The sequence below is a fragment of the Solanum dulcamara genome, chromosome 11 (genome assembly GCF_947179165.1).
Source record: "Solanum dulcamara chromosome 11, daSolDulc1.2, whole genome shotgun sequence".
NCBI lineage: Eukaryota > Viridiplantae > Streptophyta > Magnoliopsida > Solanales > Solanaceae > Solanum > Solanum dulcamara.
Genome location: NC_077247.1, coordinates 28,896,868 through 28,910,881, shown reverse-complemented (window position 1 = coordinate 28,910,881; position 14,014 = coordinate 28,896,868). Strand labels below are relative to the sequence as shown.

General features: G+C 32.5%; 1 protein-coding gene across 1 annotated transcript; it reads left to right on the top strand.

Moving 5' to 3' along the window:
• Window positions 1–5,686: 5,686 nt before the first annotated feature.
• Window positions 5,687–9,388, top strand: LOC129874044 (BTB/POZ domain-containing protein At4g08455-like). The gene is made up of 2 exons (XM_055949268.1): window positions 5,687–6,160; window positions 8,806–9,388. The coding sequence occupies exons 1-2, from the start codon at window positions 5,786–5,788 to the stop codon at window positions 9,271–9,273; spliced, it is 843 nt and encodes a 280-aa protein (XP_055805243.1). The 5' UTR covers window positions 5,687–5,785; the 3' UTR covers window positions 9,274–9,388.
• The last annotated feature ends 4,626 nt before the right edge of the window (window positions 9,389–14,014 follow it).

Here is a 14,014-nt window from a genome sequence, read left to right as displayed (position 1 = left end):
TCAATCTTTTCATAAGATGATTTGCACTCCGTTTGATACTAAGATAAAAAATTTGAGAATTGACAATGACACAGAATATATGGATAGTCGATTTGATATTTATCTAGAGTCTAGCAAGATCATCCACCCACACAAGTTGTCCTTACACTAGTGCACACACTGGAGTGGATGAAAGGAAACATATAAATTTGTTAGAAATTTCTAGATCTCTAATGTTCACTATGAATCACCCAAAACCTTCCTAGGAGATGCAATTCTACCAGCTACTTATTTTATCAGTAGAATGCCTCTCAAAGCACTCAACTTTAGGAGTCCTTTAGAGATTTTACGAGGAAATAATGTTTATATTGTTCCTCCAAAGGTGTTTGGATCTTTTGTTCTGGGTAGACTATTAGACTTTTGGATTAACCTAATTTGATGAGATATTGACTGAGAAATAAAGCATTGTCTGATTTAGATATATCTATTGCTCAAAGAAAAAGGGTGTATCTAAATCACCAGTTGAAAGTGTGGTCTAAATAGTTGCATACTCGACATCTAACTACATGATGAAAGCAGCCAAGAAAATATTGGAAAAACACAAGACAAATTTTTTGGACTGTAGATGTTTCTCATTGCATGGGACTTATGTTACAGAAATTAACAAATATAGACCAAAATACCAGAAGTTTTGGAGAAGGCAAAAACACTCATACAATTTATTTACAGACATGCTACTATCCTGAAGCTTCTAAGAGATGTTTGTCCTGATGAGCATGTAAAGTCTTCAAAGATAAGGTCATTTGTGCCCTTTTTGACTCTAGAAAACATTGTATCATAGAAAAAAAATACTTAATTAGGCAATTTTAGTCTTCTAATTGGCGTACCTCAATCTTGGCTTCTATGAGTGAGGATACAAGAATGTCAAAAATGGTTAAAGATCAATCCTATTGGACTGAGTCTTTGATGGTTGTTTGGAATAGAAGCAAGACTTTTGGACAGAAAAGCAGTTTGACCCATAATCCAACTAGCCACTAAAGACTCAATCCAAAAGGATTGATGTTTAACCATTTTTGACATTCTTTTACCCTCACCCATAGAATCCAAGATTTAGGTATGCAAATTAAAAGATTGGAACATCCTAATTAAGCTTTTTGGTGATAGAATGTTTCCTAGAGCAAAAAGGGCATAATTGACCTTATCCTTGAAGACATTACAAGTTCATCAGGACAAGCATCTCTTAGAAGCTTCAGGATACTAGCATGACTATAAATAAATTGTGCGAGTGTTTTTGCATTCTCCAAAACTTTTGGTATCTAGTCTATCTTCGATAATTTATGTAACATAAGTTCCATACTATCAAAAGGATCTAGGGTCCAAAAAATGGTCTTGTGTTTTGCCATTAGTTTCTTGCCAGCTTTCATTATGAGTCAGATTTCTAGTTTGCAACTATTTGGACCACAATTTCAACTAGTGATTTAGATATACCTACTACTCTGATTAAAATATACCTATTGCTCAAAGAAAATAGGTCAGATCTTGTACCAAACATTCTATTTCTAACTTTGTGCCATATGGTTCCTTGTCCCCCTACTACAGAGCTTTTGTCTTGTCCATTTTTTTTGTGTCTATTCTAAAGGATTGGAGGAAAGCTTTGAAAGATCCTAAGTAGAAAGAAGATATGCTTGAAGAATGGAAGGCTCTAGCAAAAAATAAGACTTGGTAATTAGTCGTTCCTCCACCGGACATGAAATTGATTGGTTGAAAGTGTATTCACTTCAAAACATAAAGTCAACGATTCAATTAAATGGGTCAAGACAGATTTGTAGCTGAGGGATTCACTTAAACATATGAAGTAGACTACTAAGAGATATTTGCTCCTTGCAAATATGAACACAATCAAAATCATGTTATTTTGTGCAGTCAATCTTGATTGCGAATGACAATAGTTTGATGTAAAATAGGCATTCTTACATAATGACTTGAAAGAATAAGTGTATAGATAGATTCCTCCTGGATTTGATTAAAAAAATTTAAGAAAAGGTGTGTAGATTAAGTAAAACTTTATGCAGACTAAAACAGTCTCCCAGAGCATGGTTCGATAAATTCAACAAAGCTATTTTTCTTTTGGTTATCAACAAAGCAATGCTAATCATACTAACTTTATAAGACATCACAAAGGTAAGACCACTCTTCTAATAGTTTATGTTGATAACATAATGGTGACAGGTGATGAAAAAAAAGAGACGGCTCGACTAATGAAGCTCTTGGCTTAGGAGTTTGATATCAAGGATATAAGGAATTTGCAGTATTTTTGGGAGTTGAAGTGGCTAGATTAGGAAAAGAAATATTTAGCGAAATATATTCTAGAAGAAAATTGTATGCTGGGTTATAAACCAGCAGGATCGCCAATTGAGAACAACCACAAGTTATAAATCGGAATATGAGAGTCGATTAATTGACAAAAATACCAAAGATTGGTTGGAAGTTTCATTTATCTTTTACACACTAGACCTAACATAGCATATGCAGTTAGCATGGTAAGCTGGTTCATGCATGATCCTCGTGATTCTCACATGCAAGCTTTTTTTTTTTACATTCTGCGATATTTGAAATCTGCTCCTAGAAAAGGTCTTCTTTTCAGAAACATGGTCACCTCCATATAGAAGCTTTTATAAATGTTGATTGGGTTGGATCTCTAGATGATATGATGTCTACAATCGGTTATTGCACACTTGTGGGAGGGAACTTAGGTGTTGTTTGGCCCCAAATAAATTTTGGAAAAAACTTGAAAACTAGTATTTGATCATATAATTTGTCATTATTTGACAAACATCTCAAGTTTCCAAGTTCTAATCTTTGGGAAATTTTAAAAATTTAAAAATTATCCAAACTTTTATATTTTATAAAAAAATCATCATTTATTAATTTCAACTAATATTTATCTACCAACTTACTCCATTAACTTGGAAAACCAATACCATTAAATAACATGTCTATCTATTAATAAATAACCAGACTATTCTTTTCTACTATGTCTATAAAGAATGTCCATATTATTTTTAATTCGATTAATGTATTGCTCTTGCCCATATTGTTATTTTGTTAATGTTGATTGTTATCAATTATATTATAATATTTTTTTAACGAAACATGATCATTATAAAATGATAACACAAACTTATGGGTATTTTAAATAATTTTTAGAACTTACCGGTATAAAATAATATTTTTTGAACAGCCAAATAATCTTGAGAAAATTTATCGCCAAACGCATGATGAAACTTCACCAACACTTCACCCAAAAATAACTTACCAAGAATATTTGGGAATTTGGGGAGAAAGGCTAGCATAGTCACTTGGAGAAGCAAGAAGCAAAGTGTAGTTGCTAGATCAAGTGTTGAATCAACGTATAGAGCTATGTCTCAAGGTGTTAGTGAACTTATGTGGCTACGAAAGCTACTAGGAGGACTAAAATTATCTGAAGATGATAAATTATCGTTGTACTGTGATAACAAGGCTGCCATTAGTATAACCTATAATTCAGTACAATATGACTGAACAAAACACATTGAAATTGATCAACACTTCCTCAAGGATAAGTTGACAGATGATACCTTAAGCTTGTTCCATGTGATATCCAATGAGGTAGATGCTTATCTGGTTTAGTTTCCAACATTATAGAGATTATATTTTGTTTCCTTAATCGTATATTTCTTAGTTAGGGTTTTAATTTGTTTTGTGCATAAATACCTCTGTAATTGATTGTACAAAGACGCTTGAGAATTAATGAAATCTCTATTTTTAAAGTCTACAATTTCAATAAATCTCACCATTTTGTTTTAATATTAATCTGTAAAATGGTGAAACTTGTAAACATATTGTAAGATTACCCATCATCATCAATCTAAGTCTAATTAGCAACATACGTAATTCATAAGAGAGAACTTACTTGTTCTTTTCATAGCGAAAGCGGAAGAGTAGTATGAACCGATGATGAATTTTACTGGTCGATGGTGGTTGTCATAATATATTGGAGCAACCCCTATACCACAGTCTAAACCCTAATTGATTGAGGAGAAAATAAAGAGTAGGATTGTTGTATTATTTTTATCTGTTGAATCTTTCTCTGTTTTTAATAACACATTGTATGTGTGTTTAAATTGAAATTATTAGGGCTAACTAATTACCTTAATGAGCCTTTAAACACCCCTTATGGGTGGGCCCAAGTTTCCTACAAATATAAATGGAAAAATTACACCAGTTGACAATCCATAACATTTATTTATAATTTTATAAAATTATTCAAAATGACCCAATTCAGACAAAATGGTAATCTTTGATGTAATTAATCCTTTTTTTCTTTGAAAAGCCTGAGATGAGCTTAGATTTTGGGCTTAAAATACAAAAAAAAAATTAATAATTTGTTATTTACATTTTTTGTTGCTCTTTTTAAAAAACTTTTTTCATTTTCTAATTATTTCACTTCTTTTGTGGAAAAATGAATATTTATGTCATTTATTTTATTTTATTTTTTAAATTTATTAAGGTGGAAATCCATGCTAGTCAAATAAATATTAATATGCATGACCATTTATTTAATTTATTTTAATCTTTTATTTTTGTTTTTTTGTGCTATTTAAAAGAAAAACTCTTTTGTTGTTTACATTTTTTTTTGCCCTTTTAAAATCTTTTTTCCTTTTCTAATTATTTCACTTCTTTGATGGAAAGATGAATATTTATGTCGTTTTATTATTTTTTATTTATTTTATATTTATTAAAGTGAAAATGCATGATAGTCAAATAAATATCAATATGCATGAAATTTTTTTAAAAAAATTTTTATTTCTATTTTTTTTGCTATTAAAAAAACATTTTTTTTGTTGTTTACATTTTTTTGTCGCCCCTTTTAAAGTTTGTCCTTTTCTTATTGTTTTACTTGTTTTGTGAAAAAAATAAATATTTATATTATTTTATTATTTTTTATTTATTCTTCTATTTATTAAGGTGAAAATGCATGATAGACAAATAAGTATTTATGTAGATACATTACATAATTGTTTATATAATATCGATACACGATTATGCATCATTTATACAATATCGATACATTATATACCTATTTATATAATATCGATATATTACATATATACACTACATAACTATTTATACATCATATATACATGTTTATACACTATTTATATAATATCGATACATATTTTTACTCTATTTATATAATACCGATATATTATGTATACAGTACATAAATAATTATAAAATATTGATACATTACATAATTATTTGTACATCATATATATTTGTTTTTACATTATTTATACATATATTGATATATAAAAAAGTTTTGAAAAAAGAAGGATTTTTTTTAAATTTAAAATGCAGAAAAAAAACAAAATAAATAATTTTTTTAAAAGAAGAATTAACGCTGAATTATTTTAGAAAGCAACAATGGATTAATAACCTTGGATTGAACTCTGTTGAGCCCACGACTCGTTTGAGCTATTTTTTCAATAAATGAAAAATAAGTTACTTTTCTGAATTTTTTTATATATAAATAAAATTTATCCAATATAAATTAAATAACTATAACCGAATTGATCCTGTTGAAAATCTTAAAATAGAATAATTTTTAAATAACATAATATATAAACTTAACTTCAACCAACTACTATAATCTTTTAACTTTATACAAAATTAAACACACACATTTGTCCTGTAAACTTTAAAAAGTGGTGCAGCAGCAAAAAGACTAGTGAGTAAAAATCTCAAAAATAAAAGGAAAAAGAAGATGAGACGGGGGCATCACCGGCGGCGATCATCGACGCCGTCAGTGGACTTCGGTGTAGACGATGAAGAAGAAATATCATCGGAAGCTCAAATGAAGTGCGTTTCATGCAAGGAGGATTACAGCTCCCGTGACGCCGGAACTTGCCGGGAGTGTTACGAAGAAGCTAGCGAGACTGAGGAAGAGCTCAAGCGTGAGATCGAAGATCTTAAAGCCAAAGTCAACTTTCTCCGTTTCTGGGGGCCATCCCACCACCACCACCAACAACAACAACGAACTGTACCCTTCTTCTCCGACATCGTTTTGGTCGCTTCCCATGATGAATCCGGCAAGTCCACCCCTCACCCTGTTCCCGTTCCTGCAAATCGCGCTCTCCTGGTCAGTCAGTACCTATTATTTGATCAATTTATAATTGGTACCTACTTTGATTCCACAATTTTTTAGGATTCTGCTAGATTCACCGTGTAGTTGAGTCCAATTAGTTTTAATTAATTGAGATTAATTCCAGATGGGGGATAAAGAAGTTAGTTTGGTTGGTCAATGATCAATGCAAAACTAGTCTGTTTAATTTTTGAATTTAGGAGTAATTGATTGCTTTGAGCCGAGGGTCTTTCCGAAACAACATCTCGGAACAAGAGGCGGTGGTACACTCTACACTCCCCAGACCCACTTGTACTGGTTATGTTGTTTTTGTAAGGAGTAGTTGATTGATATTTTGAGATCAATAGGAGAGGAAACTATAGTATAACTACTCCTTTCTTAGGAAATGATTTGATGGAATCATGAATGTCAACAACTAAAGGAAAATCTGAGCCATACTGTGTATTTTACAACTATTAAAACCTTTATAATAGTAATCTCATTTTGGATTATTAAAGGCGATTTTCCCCCATATTGTGGCCCCTTGTGAACAAAATCAGGGGAAAGTGTTGTACAAGTTGTTCGGGTATGGCATTGCATAGATCAAGTGCTTTTGAAAGGAACAAAGTGCAGGACTGCTGGTAGTTTAAGTTAGACCTGGAGTGCAACTTGGCTCTATGTATTAGAATGTAAATTGTGGGCTTGGTTGCCCACTATTTATAACTATTATTAGTGGATGGGAGGCTAAAGTTATCTGGAGTTATTTTCTGTTAGGCGTTTTGTTTTCAAGTTGCTCAAAATCTGCAAGATTGCTAGTGCATTGGTTGTTGTAAGTTGAGCAAGTACGTCTGTGAAGAAATTCATATTATGACTTATAGCTTTACTTGTTAAAGGCCAGAGCATATGAAAAGCTGCAGTTGATGGGTAAGTTTCTTTGCTCTCCATCAGAGTTGTCTAAGGCAAAAACATAGAAAGCTGCTAAGATCTGCTGGGGAATTAAGCTCAACTAAAAGTGTGGGACATAGCAAGTAAAGATGCCGATGCAATAAAAAAATAACTATAAAAACAAACAATAGTATTCAGACAACTGAATTGACAAAGCTACAATCAATCAGAATGTTTGGGCTCAATCAAGTTCAAGAGCCATTTTAAATTTCTGATTTAGATAGAACAACACTGTTTTAATCTATTCCTAATCTCTAACAAATTATTCATGATATTTTCTTAACTATTAGTATCACTTCCTCAACTATGTTTATTTTCTAGTGCTATCCTCTTACTGTCATAGTACGAGAAAGACAAGGTGCATGCCTTAGTGCCTTGGTATCTACCTACACAAACGTCAGTACACTCCAGCTATACAGCATTTCAATTTTCAAACTCACTCCATATTAGATATTCTTTCTGAAATATTTTAATAGATGATCTACAATGTGAATCATGCCATAAAATGCCGTCTAGACTCATGCTGGTTACTTTTGACTAGTGCTGGCAATTAAGAACCATTTTCCCCTACCCACCCATATTTGAATGGGTTTGTGTGAGTGGTATCGTATGATGGGTAAATATGGGCTAGACCCATATTTAGCCTACTTAAAAGTGGGTAAAATATGGGTAGAATATAGGTTACTTCCAAAGTGGGTAAGGTTCATTCTTGACAGTTGTGGCCTGTGGGATGCATGTTCACTCCTTTGGTTCTTTTAACATTACTTTATTTTGTAACTTATAAGCTACTGCATACTACATGGTTACTCGGTAGTTATTCAACATGGAGCTTTTGTAAGCAATATTAAACATCAGATTTATCTTTACCAGTTTATCTTTTCTATTCTCACAATGGAAATATTTTGTAGTGTACAAGCATGATTCACTGTAGCATACCAAAGAATGTGATGTTAAACTGACCCTAAGAAAGAGGGGAAGCAAAGTGCTTGTGACTTGTACTTCTATAAATAGAAGAACACACAATGTTTTACACTGTTGGTGCAATATGTTCAATCTATATCATGATAGCTATAAGATATGCCACATTGAACAATTTTGCAAATTGCCAAAAGCTTATTCACATGTTACTTGTTGGGGACACATTTTGCATGATCATGTTGGTATCTTTGGAGTCTTTATCTTCCACTCAATCATCATGATGGAGCTCTGGAACAGTAGCATAACTAAGCTTTCATTATTTGTTTTTTGTTTTTCCCATATCGCTTTTAATTTCTTAACCTTATCTGACATTTTTTTATGCTTTTATTGAGCCGAGGGTTTCCAGGAAACAGTCGTCCTACCTTGGTAGGAGTAAGGTCTGCGTACACTCTACCCTCCCCAGACCCCACGTTGTGGGATTTCACTGGGTTGTTGTTGGTGTTGTTGTTGTTGTATTTCATGATCAATTTGTTATGTTCTCTTCCACGTGAAATCTAAGTTTTCCTTATTGTTACTTTATTTTTTCTGTTTTTGTTATTGTTATGTCTTTATATTTTCTGCTTAGATATGATCTGAGCATTTGAAAAACATAGGAATTACTCTCCTCTTTCTTTACATCTTTTATATGTGATTCCTTTACTGTTTTAATTGTTATTTTTCACTAAAGTGGTTTAGTGCCAATCTGTCTGAAATAGTTTTTGCACTTCTAGTTTTTAGAAAATTTTGCTATTCCCATGCAGGCCAGTCGTTCCCCGGTTTTCAGAGCTATGCTTGAAAATGAGATGGAAGAAAGCCTCAGCGGCACAATTAAAATCAGTGACGTGTCATATGATGCACTTCGTGCCTTTGTGACCTATTTATACACTGCTGATGCCTGCCTGGATGAGCTTATGGCTTGTGACCTTCTGGTTTTGGCAGAAAAATACCAAGTGAATCATCTGAAGACATATTGTGAGAAGTTTCTAATTTCCAAATTAAACTGGGAGAACTCACTTCTTAACTATGGATTTGCTCACCAGCACAATGCAAAGAAGTTGCTTGATGCAGCGCTGTCATTGATCATGGAAAACATGGACAAGCTGAGCAAGCGAGAAGAATACAAAGAACTCGTGGACAAGGATCCCAGACTAGTTGTAGAAATCTATGAAGCTTACCTTTCCAAACAGGTTAACACTGCTGTGCATAAAGATCCAGTTGCTAAAGCATAGCCCCATGGTCATATTAACTTCAGTAGTAGAAGGATTGTCTAAATATATAAATCCCCAAATGATGAATGTTAACTGCAACCGTTTGATTTGAATGATCAGTAAGAATTAGACATAATTGTTCCGGCATTGCTACAATCACAAAGTTTCTAAAGCCGATATTTCGTAAAACACACAAGTGCTTAAATTTTAATAAAAACAAATGAACTTAATAGTCTAATGTGTGAACCATTCAGATTCAAACCTTCATTAAGGGTAAACAAATGATACCCAAGCTTAATTACCGATGAAATTTAACTTTATTTCTGAGTTCATCGACTAATCTTGCTACCTTATTACTCCCTTTGATTCATAATTTCATATTATATATGATTGTTTTTAGTTTTTATATTTTATCTAAAATAGATACTAGTTTTTTATATTTAAATAAGTGGTTTTACATAACTAAGTAATAATGTTAAATTGGTGCTATTTAATCAAGGATAATTTAATAAAAATGCTTCTTACTATTTGGGGATGAGTAATTATTCAAGGGGTATGTCTATGCTAAAAACATCATATATAATATGGATGGGAGGAATACTGATATAAAAAATTACTTTAACAGCTATTTAAAAGCACTTTTTCTTTAAATCTAGCACCTTTATTTTATTTTAAAAAAATGTTTTCTTTACTAGAGAAAACTAAAATTACTTGCTATTATTGTAATTTCAAAAGAAGATGATGAAAGATATTTAAGCGTGTATCTAATTTATCATTTTTTCTTTTAATTTAGTACAGTTTAATTTACATATTTCAAAACAAAGAATAAATTCTATTTTAAAAATGTTAATCTATAAAAAATTTATATAGAAGAAAAAAATATATAAGTTCAATCATAATATCCATATAAATTAATAATTCGGGGACGAAACTAATACTTCTCGCCAAGTTCAGAAACAAAACTAACAACTTCATCTTTATTTTATTTTAAAAATATTTTTTATTACTTGTCATTTTCTTATTGGGTGAAACAACAAACTACCCCCATTAGATTTTTTTCCTTATAACTTATATCGGTTAGATTTTTTTATCTTATAATTTATCCGATCAAAAATAATATATCGATTCCATGACCTATTTTTTTTTTCAAAAAAAACAACAAATAAAAAAATCAAAAGAAGCCAAAGACATGTTTAACAAATATAACTTATTGTTAAATTATTTACTTTAGTGTAAATACACAGAGACTAGCAATTGATTCAATTACGGTCTTCAACTCTCAAGGAGTCAAGAATTAGCTCAATTAATTTTTCTTTACATTTTATAATTTAATAGAAAATTCTTTCTTAAACATGCTCCAGCTATTTCTATTAATCATTATAGATATTTATTATAAGAATTATGATTACGTGATTATGTTTTAGAAAAAATTGGGGCATAGTATGGGTGTATTATTTAGAGTGAAAAAATACATTATGCAGGTTGGTGTGGACTGTGGAGTATGTAGTTGGGAATGTGCAATTAAGAGGTTAGACTTAAGCGTCTTTTAAATTGGTATCATCAGAACTATACTTGGTATTTATCATTTTCATGGCTAGATAATCAAGTGGTGGTTTTGTCATTCATTTTGTTTTAAGCTTAACTAGTGGAAGCTCCCAGTTCGAATCTAACAGTAGTCCTAACTATTCCTGAGAGGGTTGCAAAAGCGATCCCTGTGTTGCTTTTACGACATCTGAGAGGGTTTAGACGGGGCTTTGGTCCATTTCTCCAATTTCAGACTTTGAGAACTCGTTTAGACGATTTGAGAAGTGATTTTTCGAGGATATTTAATTGGGTAAGTGTTCTTAATCTAATATCTACATTACCCATCTATTATATCATGATTTTGACTTCGAATTAAGGGTTTTGGATCCCAAATTTTGGGAATCTTCTTCAAGAACTTCAAATTTCTTAAAATGATGATTGTGGGCTATTATGAACTCCATTTTTAAAATGATGATTGTGGGCTATTATGAACTCCATATTCCATGGCAGAATTACCTATGACAGAGAAGGGATCGGGCAACACATCCGTGGTGGATACATGGTCCTTGTGTAACCCGTATGCAGTGGCGGACCCAGGATTTTAAATAAGGGGGTTCAAAATTTAAATAACTAGACATACGAACTAGTCGAAGGGGGTTCGACATCTACTTTATATACATAAAAAATTATTTTAACCATATATAATTAGTATAATTTTTCGCCGAAGGGGGTTCGGATGAACCCCCTCGGCATAAGGTGGATCCGCCCCTGCCCGTATGGGTTTCGGTCTATTATACAAATGATGTGTTTCATTAGGACAAACATGCATCATTATACATGACACCACATTGCATTGTATTGCATCATATTTGTCATCGTGAAGTTGTGTATATGCCTCTTGTATTTTTGTGATTTGATATATTTGGAACTAATATGACTTATTCAGTAACACTGTTGAGCTATTGTTGACCTATGTGCTATATGAACCGTGTAGAGTAAATTGGGATGAGTTTTGTGTAGGTTGTAGTTGAGGAGGTTCGATTGGGAGGAAAGGAGTTCTCGTATCTGTTAGATTTACTTGGATTTCTTAGTTGGCTTGCTAAGTACCATGTTGTTTGGTACTCACTCCTTGCTATTACACTTGTGTAGATTCTGATCCCGGATAGTGACTTTGTTCCTATTCCTTCATCCAAGGCCAGTGTGAGGAGACTAGAGAGGTAGTTGTTCGATGCCGGCAATCTCCTTGTTTCCTTTATTTATACTGTATGCTATTCGAGAGACAAAGATATTGAGACTTGTATTTATTTTCCTTCCTGTTATATTAGAGGCTTGTATATATGACAACCAGTCCTTTGAGGGTATTTTAATTGACTAAGACTTCTACTTTTGTATATTTATCTATCTATTTAAACTATTTCCGCATTATTTTTCTCTACTATTGAGTTTTAGGCTGACTTGTCCTGTGGAAAAGGATAAGTGCCATTACACCCAGATTTGTATCATGACATCAATCCTTGTAGGGAATCAAGTCAAGTCTCAAATGTTGGCTTGAAGTCTATACATGTACAACCATATTCTGATTCTGCCATTCTACCATCAGTGAAGAGTGGTTGTTCAGATGTTGTCACCCATGAGGATGAGATGGAAGAAGAAGCTCCTGAGAATAATTAGATGACGGAGAATGCACTGGGTAACCTGGCTGGGTTTTGTATTGGAACTGCCACTACTTCAGTTCCTACAAAACTTGATCCATTTGGAGAAATGTCACTGAATAAAGCTTTTTCTACAGCAAACTCCTTATTTACAAGTACAACTTCCGGCAGTGAGTTATTTCGACCAGCATCATTTAGTTTTCAATCGACACAACTACCCCAACCATCACCACCTATAAAAATTGGTGCCTAGCTTCAGCCTTCTTCAATGAGTCAGGCTCCGACAATGAGTGGGTTTGGCCAATCGACTTAGATTGGACAGGGAAGCATGCTTTAGGTTCAGTTCTTGGTACTTTTGGACAATCAAGGCAGCTTGGTGCTGGAATACTCGAAATTGGTGTGAGATCTGCAAGCTCTTTTTGGGGTAGGGTTTATGAGCAATATTAGTTTTTTTTATTTTTTTATTTTTATTAATATTATTATTATTATTATCACAATAAAACAACAACAACAACAACAACAACAACAACAACAACAAAAACAACAACTACTATCAAGATTCTCCTTTTAATATTTTTGTGAAATAAATATCTTCCCTAGTATAATATTGCAAATCCAAGAGCTAGATGATGAATATAATTCAATTTGATAAAAGTGCATATAACTGAATTTTGTTTCCTAATTTGAGTTCACGTATTTATACTATACTAGTTTCTCCTCACATGCATCACACGTGTATGTTGAGTTTGAAGTATATGATTGTGTAAATAATTAATGATCAAAAACACATCCTAACTATTATTTTTTGTGAGTTTCACACCCTAAAACTATTGATTTTTCCCTTTTTTCTACCTGAACTATCATCATCTATGTATTAAAACATACCTCAATAATAATATTTTGATGGATAATTTTTTATTGTAACGAAACACCAAAAAATAGACTTTCTTATGATAACATTTTCTACAAAATGGCTTGGATCATATAGTAGACATACTGAAGTTATTTTGAGGACTCTCTAAGCCGAAATAATTATTTGTGCTTGAGTTTGCAGGTCATAATTTAAAACTGAGTACCTTTGTACCTAAATTTACATTTTTTTGTTGAATGATGATACATTGTGGAAGAGTTGCAAACTTTAGTTGAGAGTGTTTAAGGTTATAGAAGAAAGTTGAGTGACTTTCTGATGGTTGAACCCTCAGTTAATTGACCATCTGAGATATTATACCCAAACATTTTTGATGCACACCTTGGAGGTTGGGGATGATGAAGGCTGCTATAACTGAGGCCATTGTAGTGGGAAGGTTACCGCTATGAAGGCCCCATTATAGCAGAGTGGAACCTGCTAAAGGCTACAGACAGCAGCCTCCCAGCCCGGCCCGAGGCTAGATTTTTCTCTGAATGTTCTTCCTATGTAATTACAATAGTTATAATTCCTCTACTCGCGTGTTAAATGACTGACATATGAAACAAATACCCCTATGAATGATTTCTCAATGATGCTAGTCAGGAGAGGTTCTGTGACTTCCGCAGGTAGGATTTCTATTTGTATAGGGATTTCAACATGAATGGGTAGCAGAAAAAGC

What these genes read in the sequence shown, in the direction of transcription:
- LOC129874044 (XM_055949268.1), top strand. Translation starts at nt 5,786, where the DNA reads ATGAGACGGGGGCATCACCGGCGGCGATCATCGACGCCGTCAGTGGAC. An exon ending in CTGCAAATCGCGCTCTCCTG is followed by an intron (nt 6,161 to 8,805) that starts GTCAGTCAGTAC and finishes ATTCCCATGCAG; the next exon opens with GCCAGTCGTTCCCCGGTTTT.